The following is a 21,893-nucleotide window of genomic DNA, read 5'->3' on the forward strand; positions in this document are numbered from 1 at the left end:
GCAGAGTTTTTTAGTTACCTATGATAAAACTATAATGGGGTTAAGTTAATTAAAACCCTTGCAAAACACTTGCACATTATTATGTTCTATATAACAGTATGAGCAAACTAACAATGGGTAATACACAAGTAGAAAATGCATACTACATGTGTGATGCATAGTTTTTTATACATGTGCGGGGAGGGCAATAAAAGTGGTTATTGTAATAGAAATGTAGGCCGTGCTAGTATTACAAGTATATACCAGTAGTCATAACCTGTAAACAATAATATTTAAACTTATGTTTCTTTATATGAAAAACACAATTGTTGCCTTTGATACAGAACTACATGTTAATTATTAAGGATATTTCAACATAATAACAAAATAAGATAATCTTGCAATAATAGAACTGTTCCGTATTGTAAAAGAATAAATATAAGTTATGCATGGTAATCCAACAGTACACCTTAACAACCAACAGTTTTTGTCATTCACTTTAATTTATAAACACAATTCAAATAGTATGACTTAAAGATAAAAAGAAATGTAATTAATACAGAATGGTCTGCAATAATTTAACCATTTAAATACACCGTTAGCAGACATCTTATATGACACAATTACTAAGCTGAGAAAAAATTTTCAAGACCAAGTTAAACATCTGTGTATAAATCAAAGCAAAAAACATATCAAAATACCCAAAAAACATGCAATAACAAGAGATGTGTTCGTCAGAAACACAATGCCCCCTACTGCGCCACTTTGAAATAAAATTTCTATTTATCATTTGGCAGGTATAGAAATCATTTCCCTTTAAAGCTTATTACTTCCCTTGGATTTTAAAACGACCAAGTCAGACATCACTGACAACCAAGGCCTGTGGTTTATCAAAGATATCATAGCCAGAGTTAATCATATATCTATGGACATAAGTCCACATGTATGTAATGAACCCTACCATTCACTTAGTACAGGAAAGAAATGATAATTATATCATTTAAAAAAAACTTTGACAAATCAATTATTTGAGTTATAAATAATCAAAATAAACAAGGCTATTGTCAAGCAATATGGTCCCCTACCTGCTTAACCATTGTCAGAAATTCCACCATTTTCAGATTATTATTATTTTGGTTGCCAAAGCAACCACAATTTTGAACGTAGGAATGAAATGATGTGCATAATGTCCATATTGCCATCTATCCATGTTGCAAGTTTCATGAAAAAATATTAAGAACTTTAAAGTAATCGCAGGATCCAGAAAACCACCATTTTCAGCAATATTTCTAGTCTATTTGTTGCCATAGCAACCATAATTTTTGACGTATTAACAGAATGAAATAATGTTCATAATGTCCATATTGCCATCTATCCATGTTTCAAGTTTCATGAAAACATATTAAGAACTTTTAAAGTAATCACAGGATCCAGAAAAGTTTGACTTCCAGACTCACAGACAGACAGACGGACACAAAGAGCGCAAACCATAGGTCCCCTCCGGTGAAACCGGTAGGGGACAAAAATCTATACAATAACTGTGAAAAGAACTTAAATTCTTGGTAAGGAAATATATAATCTGAGATTTATAATTATATAAATTACTTCCCATGAAAATAATTGTCTCTAACAAATCTCTATTTTTAGAAGCAAATAATTAAAAGCCACTACTGTGACTGTAGATTCACCACTCAAAATGTGCAGCTCCATGAGATACACATGCATGCCAAATATCAAGTTGCTATGTTGAATATTGAATAATTATCTCCCTTTAAAGCTTATTACTTCCCTTGGATTTGTATTTTTGACCTTAAACCTTGAAGGATGACCTTGACCTTTTACCACAATGTGTTTGTCAGAAACACAATGCTGCCTATTGCGCCGCTTTGATTTATTTAACAAAAATATATAATAATATTTATTTTATAATTATGTCCATTTAAAGCTTATTACTATCATTGGATTTGTTTTTCCGACCCCCTGACCTAGTTTTTGACCCGGCAAGACCTATATTCTAACTTGACCTAGATATTGTCTAGATACAACTTCTGGCCAAGTTTGGTAAAGATCGGATGAAAACTATTTGAAATAGAGAGCGGACACGAAAAGTGTGACAGACGGACAGGGCAAAAACTATATACCCCCTTTTCTTCGAAAGGGGGGCATAAAAATTCAGTGACAAATGTAGTATTAAATGTGAAGACGTGTCTGTAAATTGTTGACCCGCTACAGTCATTCACATAAAAACTACCTATCCAACATGCAAAATTCTTGGCTATGTATTTCAACATTTACCTATACACAATCTATTACACAAGACATCATTTTATCTTCCATCCAACATGCAAAATTCTTGGCTTGCCATTTCAACACACAACAGTTCACAATTTATTGCACATAATATTTATTATATTCTCCATTTATATCAGATACATTTCTCTTGCAGTTATAGGTTACCACTAGTATAACCTGACACAGAAATTAAGGCGTGAGTATGACCATGTTTAACCCTTTTCGACAAGGATAGGTATTTTGATGCATTTGAAGTCCCTTCAAAAGTTTAATTTAATTAAAGACCTTTTTTACAAGATTCAAATTTTAAAGGCTTCATTTCCAACCCTAAGATACTGATGAGCAGCAAACAGCATAAAACCTGAACAAAAATTGGTTAAAATAGATCAAACAAGACTATTGCCAAGCAATAAAGGTCCCCTACCTCTCCATATTGCCATCTGTCCATGTTTCAAGTTTCATGAAAAAATGTGAAGAACTTTTAAAGTTATCACAGGATCCACCATTTTCAGTAATATTTATTGTCTATTTGTTGCCATGGCAACCAGAATTCTTGACGTAGGAACAAAATGAAATGACGTGCATAATCTCCATATTGTCATCTGTCTATTTCTCAAGTTTCATGAAAAAATATTAAGAACTTTTAAAGTGATTGCAGGAATCCAGAAAAGTGTAACAAACTGACAGACACATAGAGCGCAAACCATAAGTCCCTCTCTGGTTTCACCAGTAGGGGACTTATAATATTCCTGTGAAAATATTGTTATTGTGTCATTCAATCATAGAACGTGGTTGAACAAAATTAAGTAAGACTATAGACTAGAATCCCGGTGTGTATCCTACGATTCCTTCATATCCAGCGTCTCCTAGTATCAATAATTTTGTTCCATTAAGACAAGGCTCTCTTGGTGATGTTCCACACATTCACTCCAAGTTTTTTGTTTTACTAAGATTACTATGCTTGAAAACAAATACAAACACAACCAAAATGAGGAAAAAACAAGCATAATTGCATTTCCAAACCTAACTTCAACTAAAACAATCCAAATGTATCCATATTCCATACATTTTGCTAGACCTCTTCATTAAATACCATATACATTGCAAAGAGAAGCAGATGACTAAACTTATGTACACACATTTGTTTAATTAATTTTCACAAAATTTACTTTCACTTGCTCCCAATTAGCACAAATTGTTGCATGAAATTCATTATTATATATTCTAACTAACATAAGAGCTGTGCGCTCACATTCCGTCAGGTGAAATACGCATAATCAGTGGGAATGCAACCGTCCTTATATTGTAATAGTAATATACATGCCGCAAAATTGTTGTGCCTATTTCAATCCAGTATTTTCCTTTTTGTTGTGACGTCTTGATACCAGGTACCACATGCATAGTGAATGTTATTGCGGTTGTGCATTGCGTGGTTAAACACGCTTTAAATAAACAGTTTTGACATAGATTTAACAGAAATTTAATAAATTTTTGAAGGTTAATTCTTATATATACAGAATTCTAAGTATATGTCAATGTTGTCAGTATCCGTTCAATTTTGTTGTTATCGGGTCAATGTTGTCAGTATCTGCTCAATTTTGTTATCAGGTCAATGTTGTCAGTATCCACTAAATTTTGTTGTTATCAGGTCCATGTTGTCAGTATCCGCTCAATTTTGTTGTTATAAGTTCAATGTTGTCAGTATCCGCTCAATTTTGTTATCAGGTCAATGTTGTCAGTATCCACTCAATTTTGTTGTTATAAGTTCAATGTTGTCAGTATCCACTCAATTTTGTTATCAGGTCAATGTTGTCACTATCCACTCAATTTTGTTGTTATAAGTTCAATGTTGTCAGTATCCGCTCAATTTTGTTATCAGGTCAATGTTGTCAGTATCCACTCAATTTTGTTGTTATCAGGTCAATGTTGTCATTATCCACTCAATTTTGTTGTTATCAGGTCAATGTTGTCACTATCCGCTCAATTTTGTTGTTATAAGTTCAATATTGTTCAGTATCCGCTCAATTTTGTTGTTATAAGTTCAATGTTGTCACTATCCAACCAATTTTGTTGTTATAAGGTCAATGTTGTTAGTCTCAGCTCAATGTTGTTGATAACAGGTCAAAGTTGTCAGTCTCATTTCTATGTTGTCAGTATCAAGTCAATTTTGTAGGTATCAGGTAAATTTTGTTGTAATCAGGTCAATAATGTCAGTATAAGGTCAATGTTGTTGATATCAGGTAAATGTTGTCCATCTACGACAAGGCACAGAGAAATTTGAACAAATATGGTTTTTTTATGGTCGCAAGTATATATACAAAAAATAATATACCGAAAACAATCCTTTAAATGCTTTTTCTAATATTTATTTTTATTGTAAAGGAGTTAAACAGAAAATTAAGCGAGCATAATAACAGTTCTACAGTAGAACAGTAATTTCACTTTTATTTTTTATTGTTTTAAATAATGAATAATTGTTTTTAATAACTTAATTAACCAAACAAAATCATTAAATAAAGTGTCCACAAATAATATTTGAATAAACATATTGGTAATAACATAAATTAAATTATGCAAAATATTTGGCAGGATTATGACATTGTATATTCAACACATTTGTTATGTAATTGACTATTGCTTCGTCACCATTTTTAAAATTTAACTGGCTAATCAACAAATGGATTGGACAATGTAAGGTCATTCAACAGAATTTGTAATGCTTAAAGTCCTATTGCTGAAAAGGATTGTGAGAACATGTTCCTTTTTCCACTCAATTGATGGAACTTACCCATAAACATATACTGGGAATTTTTATTTTATTTTTGGTGGTCTAAATGTTGCATATTGTACAATCCTAAGCAGTATTAAAATATATCACAGTATATGAACGTATTGTGCAAAAATAGGTCTTATGCCATACGCTGCCCATACCTTTTGACCAGTATGCCCATTCATTCATTCTGGTCTGTAGCTTAACTTTCCACTATAAAGTCACGGAAAGGTTTCGTGGTCTTGTAAGCTCCTGAACAGATTAGGCAAATGCGCAGATTGATCCGGAGATATGTTGGCCCCATGTTTCATTAGATCCTTTTTCGCATGACAGGCTCATATACGTCCCCATTCTTGATTTGTCAATAACCGGACTGTCCTACTGCAGTATTATTGACTGTTGTACTTAAAGATACTTTAAAAACATGTAAATTAAAACAAAATGTGCCAAACATCTGTAACCTAAAATAACGTAAAATAACATGATTTTTATATCATTTTAATTGTTATAGCCATGCCAATTCAGCCATTGTCCTTCTGCATGCCAATCAAGCAAATTTCTTTTAAATCATTCCACTATCATCATACCACCAAAATGCAAAATAAAATTATGACCATATGACAATAATACAAAACATATCATGTGAATGTTTCCAATGAAACTGTGCAGGTAAAACTAATAATTATTGTGGCAATAATATTTGCAAATGAGGTCAAAGAGGTTAAGGTACTGTTCATTGTTCACCTATCTTCAGATTAAACTGTCACACACAAAATGACCTGGTACATGACAGTATAAATGGTTTCTAAATCAGTTATTTAAATTTTGTAATGGTAAAAATGATTTGCAAATGATTGTCAAAGTAATGACAACATTTAAATGACAGAAAAGACACTTTGAGTCTTTACTGGAGTTTTGATTAGAAGAGACTTCCTTAGAGGAAAAAAATGCTTTAAACCGAAAGTACCGTCCCTGATTAGCCTGTGCAGAGTGCACTGGCTACTCTGAGATGAGACTTTACGCACATGCATTACTCCAAGTTTTCCCTGAACCCAGTTCCTATGTAGGGACAAACACTATTTTTTATTCAAAGTTAACTACATACATAGTTTGTTTACAAACGAAACAAGAAATGGCACAAAAGTCGCAAAGCCTAGTTCGCACCGTAAAGTCTTTAACTTTATTACAAAGTAGCATTTAATTATCTTTTAAAAGCATGACATCCCTGTAACACATCGGACTCACCAAGCAGAGACCACACTTATTTCTGATCAACAGACATACAAACATATGAGCCGTGCTCGATGAAAACGGGGCTTAATGCATGTGTGTAAAGTGTGGTCTCTGCACAGTCTGCTATTAGAACCAAGATGTTTTCTTGCGACAAAAGCATACACAATTCAGTGGTTTTATCACAATTTAATTATTTCAAACATTTAAATGTCAAGCCTTAACATGACACAGCTAGAGATTGCAGGAAATGTATTAATTTAAGTTAATTCCTTAGCTTTAACAACGGGAGTTTTATTAATACGGACCATGATATCATTTATAATTTTTTTTTGATTCCCACACATTTCATAAATATAGGACAACAAAAGTCTTGATTCAGGTTTTCAGAATTCATATCCAAACTTCTATTTTGAATGGTAACCCACATCTAAATGTTTACATTTAAGGTTTTTCAGTTGTAAAAAGTAACCCAAATTTATCTGTGTATGCTCGGAGCACAATGTCCGGCAGCAAGGCCAGGGTTATGAGCCCAAGCTCTGCCAACCACACGCTGGGAGACTGACGTACCGTGTTCCAGTCATACATGTTGTATAGTAAAATGAGCCGCATTCTGGGATAACTGGGCTTAATGCATATGAAAGTTCATCCCATATTAATATGTGCAGTCTGCACTGGCTCATACGGGACGACACTTTTCACTTTTATGCTACATTTTTTTGTTATAAGGAAGTATTTTATAATTTAAAAGACAAACCAAATATAATACCCCAAATCCTTTTAACTTCAGATAATTTTTTATGTTTTATATATTTTATTAAAAAAGTCTATTCAAATCAGGTGATCAGGAGACTTGTAAAGCTTTGATGCTAGAGACATGATTTGAACACACTTTGATTTGGCCTCTATACCATATTACACACCAATACATTATCCCTGACCCTTGATCTACAATGAAGGTGTTTTAAATTATTTAGTATATAAACCTATATGAAATAGGTTACTAACGGGGTTTGGCCAGTTTTGATCACAGAGCCAAAATTAGAACCATGTTTGCAGAGAACCACTATATAATATTTACCAAATATTTAAAGCCTCACTCTCGCAATTTGAGAAAAAAGTGATTTGCTTTAAGTCTAAAACAAAAACACCGCATAACAGGTGCAAACGCTCGGCTGCGGGTGCTGTTTTAAATAAAGGAAAGCCTATTAGAATTGTTTTTTAGAGGTCACAGTGACCTTGACCTTTGACCTAATGACCTAGAAATTGATGTGGCGTGTAGAACTCATCAAGGTGCATGTACATATGAAGTTTCAAAGATATAGGTGGAAGCACTTTGATTTTAGAGCCAATATTAAGGTTTTAGCACGGCGGACGCCGGACGGCGGACACCGGACGGTGGACGACGAGCTGGCTATGACAATACCTCGGGTTTTCCACAAAACAGCCGAGCTAATAAGCATGTGACCTTTGGGGCATGACCTGCTTCGACCCCATGGGAATGATTTCAATATCTTTGTTGAGATCCATATTAAGAACCAAATAATAAACCTCTTAGCCTACAAGTTTCAGAGGAAAATATTTTTTAAGTCGACACGTTTTTTTAAGAATCCACTAAAACAAATATGTTAAGCTCTGTTGACCTACATATTCAGCAGACAGGAACGATTTGCCAAATTTTGAGGTATGTGACTATAGGGACCATTCCTGTAAAGTTTCATTGAAATCTGCAAAGCAGATTAGGAGATATTGTTTGAAGCCATGTATTGCCTCCACCCGAAGCAATACCCACAACAAATGACAACAGATGCCTCATGACCACCTAGCACAATAGACCACAATGGGCTGTTTGTGCTTAGGCGAGCTAAAGTTCTAGTGTCTGAAGTATTTTAAGAAGAAACAGGAAATTCACGAACCTAGTAAATACAATCATCCAGGTCTTTTGGTAACACATGAGGAGAATAAAACACAACAGTTAAGTGCTTATTTCAACATTTATTGCATTTTTTAAGACATTTTGTGTTCCATTTCACTAGACAGGAACATGTCATACTTTAATTTGAATACACCAATATAAGCTGTGATAAATATCGGTATCGATTTACCTCGATTTTACACTGAGATGTAAGCTGTAAGGGTATGTTACACTCAGTTAACGTGTATAGGCAGGTTTATTTTAACACAACAAGAGTTTATCAGATTAAAATGTTCAAAATCATTTATTTTTTACTAATCAGAGGCTTAAAATTAGTACTATTAATGTGTATGTAATGGCACACTTTTAAGCAACATAACAATAAGTTAATAAGAGTGCTCACTAACCATTTAATGTGAATTAAAGGTACATAAACCCATTTAGAAAACAGGAAGAAATGCACACCTTTCAACCAAATGGCGACAGCTTTAAGTTCAGTTCATAAAGGTTCAGAGTTTGTGAAGGACTATTGTTGTGATGCTTGTGAAAGTAAAAATATCGTAGAAATTGCAGAGATGTACTGTGAAACATGTCTGAAGTGTATGTGTGAAAATTGCATTAATCATCGTGGTCAATTAAATGCTAACCATGGCATATATGGGAGAGGAGACATGAACAAGTGGCCGCTCACTAAGAAAATGGACAACTTTATACAGACATGTGATGCCCACACAGACAAGAAACTAGAAAAATGTGCTGCAGCATTTGTGCTGTCCTAAATTACAGGTTTTAACAAAATTGATATGTTTTACTTTCATGTTAAAGTATCAGGCAGAACTTTAAAAATTTTGAATTTGACAAACATAATTCAAATAAATTCTAAATTTGAACAACACTATTATGCAACCTTTAAGCACACAATTTTTTTATCTGGCTCAACAATTCCACATTATATAACAGTAGGTCTGAAACAATTTTTCTTAATTCCCAAGGTACTAAATCTGAAGCAAGTAAACGCTAGTCTCAACCAATGTATATTTACTGGATTAATTTTCATTAAACAAAACGACTAACAAAACACATGTTTACCTTTTTATAAAATATTGAAACAGCCTTAACAGCTGATTTCCATATGCTATTATTGACTATTACTGTAAGTTATGTTTGATGTTACAGTGAATGATAAATTAAAGTCAGACATAGCTCAAATAGCGAATTGTGTTGTGATCTTATAGAACGTACGTCGTTTTTTTACCAATGTCGGGACAAATTGTGTCACATCGGGACGCCGGGACAAACACCTCAAAAGCAGGACTGTCCCTTCGAGATCGGGTCATCTGTCATTGTTACTTATAGATGTATATGAAAGTGTCAATACAAAACTTTCAGAATGAAACCACTTTACATATGCAAAACCACACATCTAACCTAGAAGTCATCTTACGCCAGACATTTGAACCAGAACAAATCACAATAGAAATGACATAGCATTTTATCATTCAAATAACAAATTAACAAAAGATATTTCAGCTGAAATTCACTTTCATTAATATGTAAAGTTGTATGTTCACAAGCAGATTCCTTAAAATAGGTCACTTTATTTTTGTAATTGACAATCTGATAATATTCTGAATAGCAGAGATGCAACTTGTAGCAAATGTTCAGTATATAGGTAAAGTGGGATTTGTCCCTTCAGTGATAATTATGGCTTTTCAACAGAAACAAGAAATACATTAAAAAGGTATTAATCATATATACAATTATAACGCACACAAGGCTAGTAAATAAAGTTTGTTAAAAAATAATTAAAAGTTTAACTTAAAGACTTAAATAAAATATCACACATTTCTCAAATGGTTATAAGATTCCATCAAAATGGAGTCTTCCCTTTCTCAGAAGCTATCAATAATAATTTACATGATCAAAGGTCAAAGCATTCTAAATGTATTGTGCGAAAAAACAAATTTACACAGACTAGCCCCACTGTCCTTGACCTTTGACCTGTAAACATCAATAGCAATAGGCATCTTTATTTCCTTCAAAGTAAACATTATACCTATGTGCATGGTTGAAGGTAAAATCATTCTCTAGATATCAAATGGAAATGAAAGTTCTATAAATCGACCAACTTATCTACCTAAAGATGGGAAGGTTTAAAGCTATTTCCCCCACTTCTTCCTATGGGGGATACAATTATACATATTTTAAAAATTGGATCACATTTTGTATTGATTTGTATGTTTCAGACAGTGCAAGTAGGTGACTCTTATTTCATAGAAATTAAAAAACTCTAAAATGATCTGCACAATCTGACAAGTTTCCTTTTTATTGGATATGTAGGTCTTTGACAATAAATCACATCTTTACGATGCGAAACTGATTTAGAGTATTTTGAATTTATGCAGATTTTTGTGTTCACTCGAATATTTTTTTATTTCCGTTTGGGAGTTTTTGGTGCTTTACACCCAGATTACAAGGCTATTATGTTTTCCATTGTCGTATAATTATTATGCCGTTTAGACTTTATGTATATTTATACTCAATTTCATCCAAACACAGCATTTACGAAGATACAAACTGCTTGAAAAATGTTATATACTTTTATAGGATAAAACTAGGGAGAAATAAACACTTATCTGCTAAATTTCTTGTATAAGATTGGAATCAAACTGCTGATTACATGTTGAGTGATACAGTGGTTACTACATAACACAGACGTCTTCAGCCGAGTTCCCATCAGTCATCAGGTGTTTCGCCCCTTATCTCGGAACACCCTCTTGATGGCGTGGCAGCAGTGTTGATCAGACATGGCTCGTCTGTGATGGCTTCATAATTGATAACATTTGAGTTCCAAAAATACGTGTTTAATGGTAAACGCCCAACCAAACGTTATTTAAAACGTATATTCTGACAAACACGATTTTGCTTATCTGAATTTTCAAATCGAACACACCTGAAAATTCAGTTTACCATGATGATAACCCGATCCTGGATTAGGACAAGCAAATTGGACCTATGCGTTTCTAGGCGCAAGAACAAGAATTCAGTCTACAAGACAATACGTGTGAATTGTACAATTACAGTAAATAGTGACCTTAACAATAAATTGAGTTTCGCCTTTAAGATGTTAATAGATTACACTAAAATATATAAATATTGTGTTTTACATAGTATGTCAATTTTAATTTATACGCACGATACTAATCAGGTTATGTTAAGCCGAGCGGTAATATCAAATTTAATGATACCGCTAATAAGACATGAACTGTTAGATGTGTATATGAATGTATATTATTGCTGTGCTAAGAATGATTTACCTTGACCGTTTCAAGATGGTGACCACACTAAACGATTATTATGTTTAGTTTAACGACCTTGTATGATGTATAGATGGCTGGTCCCTTGCATTAAAGAAGAGCAGATCTAATGATATCTACATTTTTGTCATGTATGATTTCTCGAGCGTTTCATTATTTCAAAATATAATACATCGCAAGTTCAGTATAACTATATTTTACACTTGAGTCATTTGAATACGATTCGAAAATATATCCATTATACATGTGAATATGACTGCAGAATGTTAAATTACCTCCACATTGCCTTTCATTCGTTACTATTTTTACTAAAGCGATGTACCGTTTATTTGAACTACAGGGTTACCGTAATGAAATAATGGTATTTCAGTGGCCTTGTGGTTCCTTCGACGTATAAATATCAGCCGCCATTCGTTTGCACTAGATGGTTGTTGCTCACTGTGTCGACGCAATCGTATTAAAAGAATCAATAATTGTAAATCTGAAAAACTGCCGGAGCTAAAATAAGGAAAGAAATGAAAGTTGCTCTGTTTGTACTGAATCTCGTGGTGGCATCATTGGCAGCGGAGCTCGCATGTCCTGTGTGCTCACGATATAATTATGAGGAAATGTTATTAGAGCGAGTTATCCGCAATGAGCTGGCCCTGGAACACACGCTTAAAGACATCAAAGAAACTAATACAAAGGTTGTGGATGCATTGAGGAAGCTTCAAGATGAAAACGATAAAGTCAACATTGCTATTGAAGTAATGGAACGTAAACAGATTGTAATGGAAGCGGCATTGAGCGATGCCATTAAAACGGTGCTGACAAACGTGTCTGAATCTCTGACTCATATGCTGACTGAATTGTCACAAGCGATCAAAGGAATGGAAGGCAGAGTTGACCTTTTAAAGGTAACTTGGAAATGCATGCGTGTAACATTTTATACATCATTGGGCAGTTTAGAGTTACCTTATTGCACTATTTTGTTGGACAATGTACTTTTTGTTCAGCAATATATCCTAACTATTGCAACTTTGTATCAGACATTTGCTATAAATGATATTCATGATAACATTTTATAATAAACATAAACCATGTTTATGATTTAATCAAAAATTTAACACCAATAATATTTTTTTCCTTACTGTATAAAGTACCGATACTGTTTTGTTACACTAAAATTATGCATGAATTTAAACATAAACAAATAGCTTAATAATAGGCACCTACAATTAAAGCTAAGTACATAAAAATTAAAGCGTGTTTGAACTGATATCAAACGAATCCACCACAAACGTACCATGCAAGCGTTGTTATTTCAGGAGAGCTGCAGATCCCAACAATACAGTTCCGTGCCAAGCTCGCCTCCTCTATAACTGTAAACAGTGGCCAAGATGTAGTGTTTGCAAGAGTAGAGGTCAACAAAGGCCAAGGCTATGACAAAGGAACAGGAAAGTTCACTGCCTCTGTTGCCGGTCTATACAACTTCGCTGTCCACTATTGTACTCAGGGAAGCAAATGTGTTGCGCCGGAAATTGTACACAACGGCAAGTCTCTACAGAGTTCATATAGCTACGGGGCTGATTCAATTCAAGATTGCTCTTCAATGCAGGCCTATGTTGTGATGTCCATGGGTGACATGGTCTGGGCGAGATCTACATCCGGTTATAATAGTGTCTTTTATAATAATGACGGTGATTTTCATACTAAATTTTCTGGTGTATTGATTCATGCATAATATCCAAATGATGTGTACATAAAAAAAACATAATGGAGTTAGTTTTAGAAACAAATAATACATTTTATTGTAATTCGAAATATTGCTGCATTTGTTCTATAACGCCAGTATTTTAGAGAAACACGTTTTGTATTAATTGAATCTTAAAGATGTTTATATTATGATTTCTTTTTAATTGCATGATTTCTTATAAAATGCACGATTGTTCAAGTATTAAATAATTAACATCATTTCTAGACGTTTTGTATTCTTCTCACTCGCGAAGACAATGTCAGATTCTTACACTAATTAACGTCATTATAAAATCAACCCGTATACATAAATACTTATTATTGAAAATAACATGTTTGTTTGTACGTTTGGTTTCCAATTCGCTTTCTCTTATTGGAATGGTTATTCGATTAATTTAACAGTTATTGTTTGTAAGCGTGTGTTATATGCATGTAATTTGAGTTTAAATAATAAAATATTTAACTTAATTTATTTGAATTTTAAAGTGCCTATTATTATGTGAAGATCAGCATTCTTTCAACCTGGTTAATTGAGAATACGATTGTATTAAGTAAAATAAATTTGAGCCCGCAGCTAATTACATGTATCTCATTTTTGAATTATCAAACGTTTAAAGAAGTTCAAGAATGAATGTCAACATTATCCGGTTAGTTATAAGTAGAAAAACTAGATAACCGTAATTTAAATACATTTGACCCGACTATATAATGCATTACTCGTTATGTTGGGGGAAAGCTTGCAATTTGAAAGCTCAATACAAAATGCTTATGAAGCGCATATGTGACCTATATAGGAGTCATATGAAGCGCATATATAACACATATGCATATACAATATTAAACTAATAACTGATCGGTACCTTATGTATGTGTTTTGCGAAGAAAAGCTCGTTTATGCCTTATTATTTCGTTCCTTATCATCTCCACAGTGGTTGCCTTTTCTGTAATAGCAAAATACATTTATAACACGCATAAATAACATAAAAATGCAAGTAGGATGATGTGTGTTTAAACAAAAACACGGAACAATACGTGAAATTTACATAAATATACATTTATTACCCTGTTAAATGTCATTAATTAAATCCTTTATCTTATCAACAAGTCTATTCTCCGTATGATAGAAGGCAAATACAGTTTTATACTGCTCTAACCTTAAGATAGCAAATTCAAATGAAAGTTAACTAACAACTAACAATGCAACACAAAGTTTAAACTGAAAATTATACATGTTATTACTAAATGACTGAACAAATTTCATATAAGGGATAGCAAAAAATATTGTATTATCTTGATAAGTGTAGCACATGCTGTAAGCACACCATGTTTTTCTCTGTGTAAGCATAGAATATGATGCAATATTTATGGTATACATATAAGCTTACCCCATTGTTTTAATGATCCATAATGGAAAGATAATACAAAGAGTTAAGATATGCTGCAATTCATAAAACGGTTGAATTGAATTAAAGAAAATCGATTAAACATATTGTTGTTTTAACTGTTGTTTAACAGACACACACAAACTGAGAAATGATATGGCAATAGTTGGAAACAATTCCATAAAAAAGTTAAAAACACTCAACAAACATAACGCATGCTGATTGAATTTATCAATTCATCATTTGCATGGAATATAATTAAGTAAACAATTGCCATTCTAAAATCCAATCGCATAGATAAACATGATGGGCATTGTTGGGCATCACAAATAAAAAATTAAAAGACATCTATAGAAATCTATTAATGCATAGCATCGAATAGCGCCATTTAATGTTAAGAATGGAAACATTTCAGCTCCCAGTTCAAAAAGCACTACCGGTATATATTCATAAAGTAATTTAAAACCTTGACGATGCTGACAAGTTTATGCCCACACAAACTCATTGCGAGAAATTGACTTTGGAGAGAGGACAAACAAGGCAATGTAAAAACAAGCAATTTGTATCCAATAAATGTATTATGCAGACAATTTTGAAAATAAGAAAACAAACCAAACATGTGGGAAAACATACAGGATACTTGATTTATCTCAATGCAAACATCATACCCAGTATTTACAAAAAATGCTGCACATTACTAGTAAGGCAAAATGAATGTTTTGCAGGGAGGAAATGCCATCAAGTCATACATGAAAGCAACTATTTGATAAAATAAGGCTTACAAAAGAATGATGTTTTTTAAACGCATTCAAAAACCTGCCCTGTTTTTTAGCCTTGAAATATGTATTTGACTAAATTATTTGCATTGCAACACATAACTGGATTTCATTTACTTCTAAAAATCCTTGGTTCATATAATGTTTATTATTGAATTGCAGTTATACAATTATGTATAAGACCAACATTGAACCCAAGTTCACTCGAACACCCTAAGGTTCTCAATTGAATTTCGGGGAACTAGAAAAACAAAAATTGATACTCATAAACTTATTTTGCATTTATAATTTCCTTGTCAGCGTCTTGAAAGGAAATTCAAACAATGACACGACCCGGTCTAAAAACCTGTTACATATGGGTAGTGTTTGCTTTAGCTCTATATACCAGTATCCATTTAACCGAAGGCTCTGTTCCAGAATCCATTTGACTATTATTTTATTATGTATTGTTATTTACATAGTCAGCAGGTGTTTAATTAATATTCATGAAAATAAACGTTCGACACCCAGTACTCAAATGGTATGGAATGTAGTGAAAATGAAATACACACTTAGATACTTTAATAACGCATCACTTTCAAACTTGATTATATCAGTTACGCGTAAAGATTTTGATTCAAATTTGTACATGTGATTATTTGACTACATACTCTGCAAGATCACAATAAAATCATTCATCCGTGACTATTATACTCTTTAGCACCTGAGGTAGGTATGATTTCATATTTTTTTGCACCTGTTTAAGGTGAAACGCGATACAATTTGAAATTTATTTCAATTTCATCATTTTTGGTGGGTTCTTAAACCAGAAAAAAAACATAAACTTTATTAAACAAGAGCTGTCTCCACAGGATGACATAAGACCCCGATAAACGCTTTGATAGAAGTTATGACCATTTTAAAACCTAAACACATTTTTCGAAACCTAAACACAGACCCTAAGTTCAAGGTCAAGGTCAAATGGGTCAAAATTTGAACGCATATGGAAAGGCGTTGTCCATATACACATGTATGCATCTGTTACATCTCAAGCGACATAGAAGTTATGAGCATTTTTTGAAACCTAAACGCAATGTGTGACGGACAGACAGACGGACAGTGTGATCACTATATGCCCTCCTTCGTGGGGGCATACAAATGCCCTCCTTCGGGGGCATACAAATCAATAGGCCTCGTATGAATATTGAATTCAACCGTGCATTATGACAAGTTGCAGTGTACCTACATCAACTGCTAAAGCGTATCTTTATCTTGAACATATTAAAGTAATTAGTACAGATTTTGATACAAACTTGTACATGTAATCATTCGACTACAGTATGTGGAAGCTCAGTGCATATCGAGGATAATTAATGGGAGCCATTGGAAGACAACATAGGCCAATGGTTCTATAACATGACTATAACATGTTTAAAATGGGGCAGTAAAGTTTGTCTAAACTGCATTATTTTAAACGGCTATTTTAAGTAATTAATTAAAACTAAAAATATATAATGAGTGTAAGTTTGCAAAGGTGCTATTATACAATAAGAATTGCATATACCTTGATATGTTATGCTATAATAAAGCCATAGAGAGTATATGTACATATACAATTAAGATACAATGAACAATGAAAAACTAATTTGCATTACATATTGTATTAACATAATATAAAATGAACACAACCATGTTGCATTTTTTAGAAAAATAAAGATACAATTTATGATACATACTTAAAATATATAAATAATTTTACAGACTTTGAACATTCAAATATAAACAGGGACTGGTGAATATTTTTAGCTTTACAACACTTAGAGTGAATGGCTTGAAGCAACTTGATAAAAGTATTTGTGTTCTATAAATTTTCAATTATGTAAGACTCAAAATAGCAGAACTATCTAGATTGCTTTGATTTAAGAAGTGTATCAAAACAAGAGTTCATTTTATAAAATATGTTCATAACATGATATTAATGTTCAAAAAATGATATTTAAAATATTTAATATAGATCAGTCAAGTCACTTTAAAAACAAGTTAAACATTCACATAGTATAATGTGTGTTTGAATGTCACATGAGAACTATGTACTTGACCCCTTCAAATATTGTGCAGTTTATCTTATATGCAAATTCATATAAGACATAGCATGGTGTTCATACAACAAACAACATAAACATATAAAGGACTATTTTTGATTTAACATTGAGCAAAGAGAGCATAACAAAAAAAAATCAACAAATTATGCATCAAGAAGACATCAATTAATCCAATCTATCTAATAGAACAGAAACTACATCAATATAGTTATTTAACATACAACTGGATAACAATAAATCAATACAAAGCAGTCCAAGAGACATCTCTAGACCCCGCCATGAATCTTTGGACCTTGAAATTGTGACCTAGATTTTGAGCCCGAGTGATTGGCTCATAACTTTTGGACATCGTCTGAATTAAATTAACTTTTCAACACGTAAGGCAGATATGAAGCACATACGAAAAAGAAGGCTTAACCATTGACCTCAAATAGTGACATTGACTCAGTGTGATTGAGTTTACCCTCATTTATATCAGTGACCTTCAAACATTAGCCAAATTGTATAAGAACCTAGCATACGGTTTAGGATGAGTAGGAAGACACTAAAATGGAAGCTACAAATTTTGAACTTGAAGCATGACTTTTACCTTAAAGTGTCAAGACTTAATAAAGTCTTCTGTGCATGGTTTCAATTTTCTAAACGATGTAGTAGTAACATTCCTTCAAAAGGTATAAGAGATATGGAGCATGAATGAAAAAGGAGGCTCAAACATTTGACCTTGCAGTAAGACATTGACCTTGACTCGGAATGACTGACTCATGCGGTCTGCACATTGCCTCAATGTCCAAAACATTGGTGCCAAGTTTAATGAAAGTTTTTCCACCGGTAAAACAGATATTGATTGAACACTAATGTGAGGCTCCAACATCTGAATAGAAGTATGGCCTTGACTTATTGCCTGAGTAACTGACTAAGAAATTATGTCTAACTAACCTTAATATTTAGTCCTGCTTCATGAGAATCTTTAAAAGGGTGATATGAAGCAGACACAAACCTTGCATGCAGACTGAAACCTTTCACCCTGTAGTACCAACTCAACCATCAGCCTGCATGGCTGATTGATGCCTTAAGCACATCGTTTCAATAACCAACACATGTAAGCAAAGTTTAAAGAAAACCTACAAATGGTACAGGAACTATGGAGAGGTCATAAAATTGGACGCTCAAACAATTGACCTTGGAGTTTGATCTTGACCTAAAGTCAACATGACACAATTATGCCTTCTGCAAATTGTCTAAATGTCCTTAACATTTGATACAAGTTTCATAAAATCCATCAAAGGCTATAGGAGATATGGAGGACACAAAAGCACTTAAAGAACTGAAGTACTTACTGACAGATGAAGGGCATTCTTATAATACCTGATCAGCTTTTTGGCCCAGTATTAAAAACGATATAACTGTCTATACAGAATATTATATGTAGGTTGGTAATGCTTGACAAACGACAACCAGTATGTCTTATACAGGAATGTTTGGAAGATAAAACACAGACGTTTTAGAGATCCTCATGCAGTCTCTCCACACTAGCACAACCAATACCCAAATACCAGAAATGATATGAGCAAGCAATAATGCAAGCACAATGTGTACCCTGTGACTCAGAATAACAGGCAAGAAAAACGACAAATTGACTAGAAATTGTATCCAAATAATAGCTGCATTGACAGAATGTGAACAAAATAAAAAAATACTTAAACAAGAGGCCCATGAGGGCCTGAATCGCTCTACTGCTATAAACACTGTGCAAGATTGGAAAGAATAAGATGGAAACTGTGTACTTAATCGCGCAAACAAGGATAACTTTCTCAAATTGAAGGGGAGATTATTGTGTATTTATTTCTCCGATACTGCTCATATTCAATAGGGTTCAAGTCCTCATTGATATTAAGATACTGTGCAAATTTGGAAGTAATTGGATGAAAACTGTGGAATTAATTGCGTAAACAAGCGGGATTTCCAAATTTTCTCATACTCAAGGGGAAGTCATTCTGAATTTATTGTTTTTTAAACAAGGGCTGTATGTAAAACATGCATGCCCACAATATGGGCTGTCAGTTGTAGTGGCAGCCATTGAGTGAATACATTTTTGTCACTGTGACCTTGACCTTTGACCTAGTGACCTGAAAAATATAATAGGGGTAATCTGCTAGTCATGATGAATGTACCTATGAAGTTTCATGATCCTAGGCCTAATTATTCTTGATTTATCATCAGGAAACCATTTTACTGTTTCAAGTCACTGTGACCTTGACCTTTGACATAGTGACATGAAAATTAATAGGGGTCATCTGCCAGTCAGGATCAATGTACTTATGAAGTTTTATGATCCTAGGCGTAAGCATTCTTGAGTTATCATTCGGAAACCATTTTACTGTTTCGTGTCACAGTGACCTTGACCTAGTGACCTGAAAATTAATAGGGGTCATCTGCCAGTCATTATCAATGTACCTATGAAGTTTCATGATCCTAGGCGTAAGCATTCTTGAGTTATCATCCTGAAACCATTTTACTGTTTCGAGTCACTGTGACCTTGACCTTTGACATTGTGACCTGAAAATCAATAGGGGTCATCTGCCAGTCATGATCAATGTTGGTATGAAGTTTCATGATCCCAGGCTTAAGCATTCTTGAGTAATCATCCGGAAACTATTTTACTGTTAGAGTCCCTGTGACCTTGACCTTTGACCTAGTGACCTGAAAATCAATATGGGTCATCTGCCAGCCATGATCAATGCATCTACAAAGTTTCATGATCCTAGGCCTAAGCGTTCTTGAGTTATCATCCGGAAACCATCTGGTGGACGGACGGACCGACCGACATGTGCAAAACAATATACCCCCTTTTCTTCGAAGGGGGGCATAAAAAGGGTTTGAGTCCTCATTGATACAAAGACACTGTGCAAGTTTGCCAAGAATTGGATGACAATTATGGACTTTATCCCATAATCAAACTGAATTTTCATTATTTTTTCAAATTCAAAGGGAGATAATTCTGGACATATAACTCCGATATTGCTGATTTTCAATAGGATTTGACTCATCATTCAGATAAAGACACTGTGCAAGTTGGGAAATGATTGGATGACAACTGTGGCCTTTATTGCGTAAACAAGCCTTATTTCACAATTTTATCAAATTTAAGGGGAGATAATTCTGGATATTTTACTCTGATGTAACCCATTTTCAATAGGGTTCGAGTCCTCATTAATATAAAGACACTGAACAAGTTTAAAAAGAATCGGATGAAAACGGTGGACTTTATCGCGTAAACAATAAAAATGTCTAACACACGCAAGCACACACCGACGGACGGAAACCACACCATGACATAAGCTCTTCAGGCCTTTGGCCAGTAGAGCTAAAAACACAATTTAACCATATAGGCTAATTACAAACATTTGCCAACTTCTATTGTGGAAGATGGATGTAACCTGTTTAGTAATAAACAAACAAATTTGTATGTTTACTGATTACAGTTTTTAAATATTGAAATAACACACTTTTGTTGTTTATTTACAATTCAAAACTCTGATTAAGTAAGTTTATAAAAATTAATCACAAATATTGTGTTTTTTTGTTACATAGAGCTTTTCTTGTAATCTAAAGTATGAATGCCTTGTAACTGTAAGTCACAGGGTATTTTTATTGCGTCCTGTTTGTTTTCTAAATGAGAACTTGACTTCTGTTGGACGCAGTCCTTTGGTGTGTTTGTGTGTTGTGTTGGGACTGGAATGTGGTGTACCAATTGGCGGAAAAATAAACTTGGTCGTCTCCGCCTGTGAGATACGTCTGAGGGGGAGCAGTCTAGAGTCGCGTTGAAACTGAAAATATTATTATATGAAAACTTATCATGTCTTCACCAATAAAATATTGTTTGATAGTGTGTCATTTCATTTTTCTCTTAAGTAGTGAGTGAACATGTACAATGACCATGAGCATTAAGTGCTGTATGTTTCTTGCATGATCAGCACAGAAAGCCATTTTCTTAACAAAATTTTCATTTTAAAAAAAAAAATTGTAAAATGCAACAATTCTCTGGATATCATTTCATTTTGCTAGATAAAATAAAAATATGTGTTTTGTTATATACATGAAAACAATCTATAGATTTTATACAATTATTTTTTTTAATTGCAATGGATTCCTTAAAGTTAGGATAATACACAACCCCACTTCCATTTGATTACATATATTTAATTCAATTGATCTTTAAATTCATATAAGCTTTAAATATTTGATCTCTATATTGCATATATGTATATCATAACAATTATAAATAAAGAAGAGTTTATATCATCTACATAATTGCTGTCCAATGTGCAATATGAGCTAACAGAAGCATTGCAGAACTGGCATCAAAATCTACATTACTATGCGATTAAACTACTAAAATTATTAGAAAGATATCTAA

At 33.3% G+C, this 21,893-nt stretch overlaps 1 protein-coding gene across 43 annotated transcripts in view; it reads right to left on the reverse strand.

The window, feature by feature from the left end:
• Positions 1 to 21,893, reverse strand: part of LOC127836161 (phospholipid-transporting ATPase IF-like) — a 254,660-nt gene that overhangs the window by 138,629 nt on the left and 94,138 nt on the right. For 3 of the 43 annotated variants that reach the window (XM_052362623.1, XM_052362640.1, XM_052362625.1), the window contains one exon: positions 244 to 256. The exons of 33 other annotated variants lie outside the window; for them this stretch is intronic. In XM_052362623.1, the coding sequence (XP_052218583.1) occupies positions 244 to 256 (13 nt within the window). Of the gene's footprint in view, positions 1 to 243; positions 257 to 15,941; positions 21,304 to 21,893 lie in introns of those variants that run through there. 7 more of the 43 variants (XM_052362628.1, XM_052362629.1, XR_008028629.1 and 4 more) reach the window with 6 other exon arrangements.

The sequence above is a fragment of the Dreissena polymorpha genome, chromosome 6 (genome assembly GCF_020536995.1).
Source record: "Dreissena polymorpha isolate Duluth1 chromosome 6, UMN_Dpol_1.0, whole genome shotgun sequence".
Taxonomy (NCBI): domain Eukaryota; kingdom Metazoa; phylum Mollusca; class Bivalvia; order Myida; family Dreissenidae; genus Dreissena; species Dreissena polymorpha.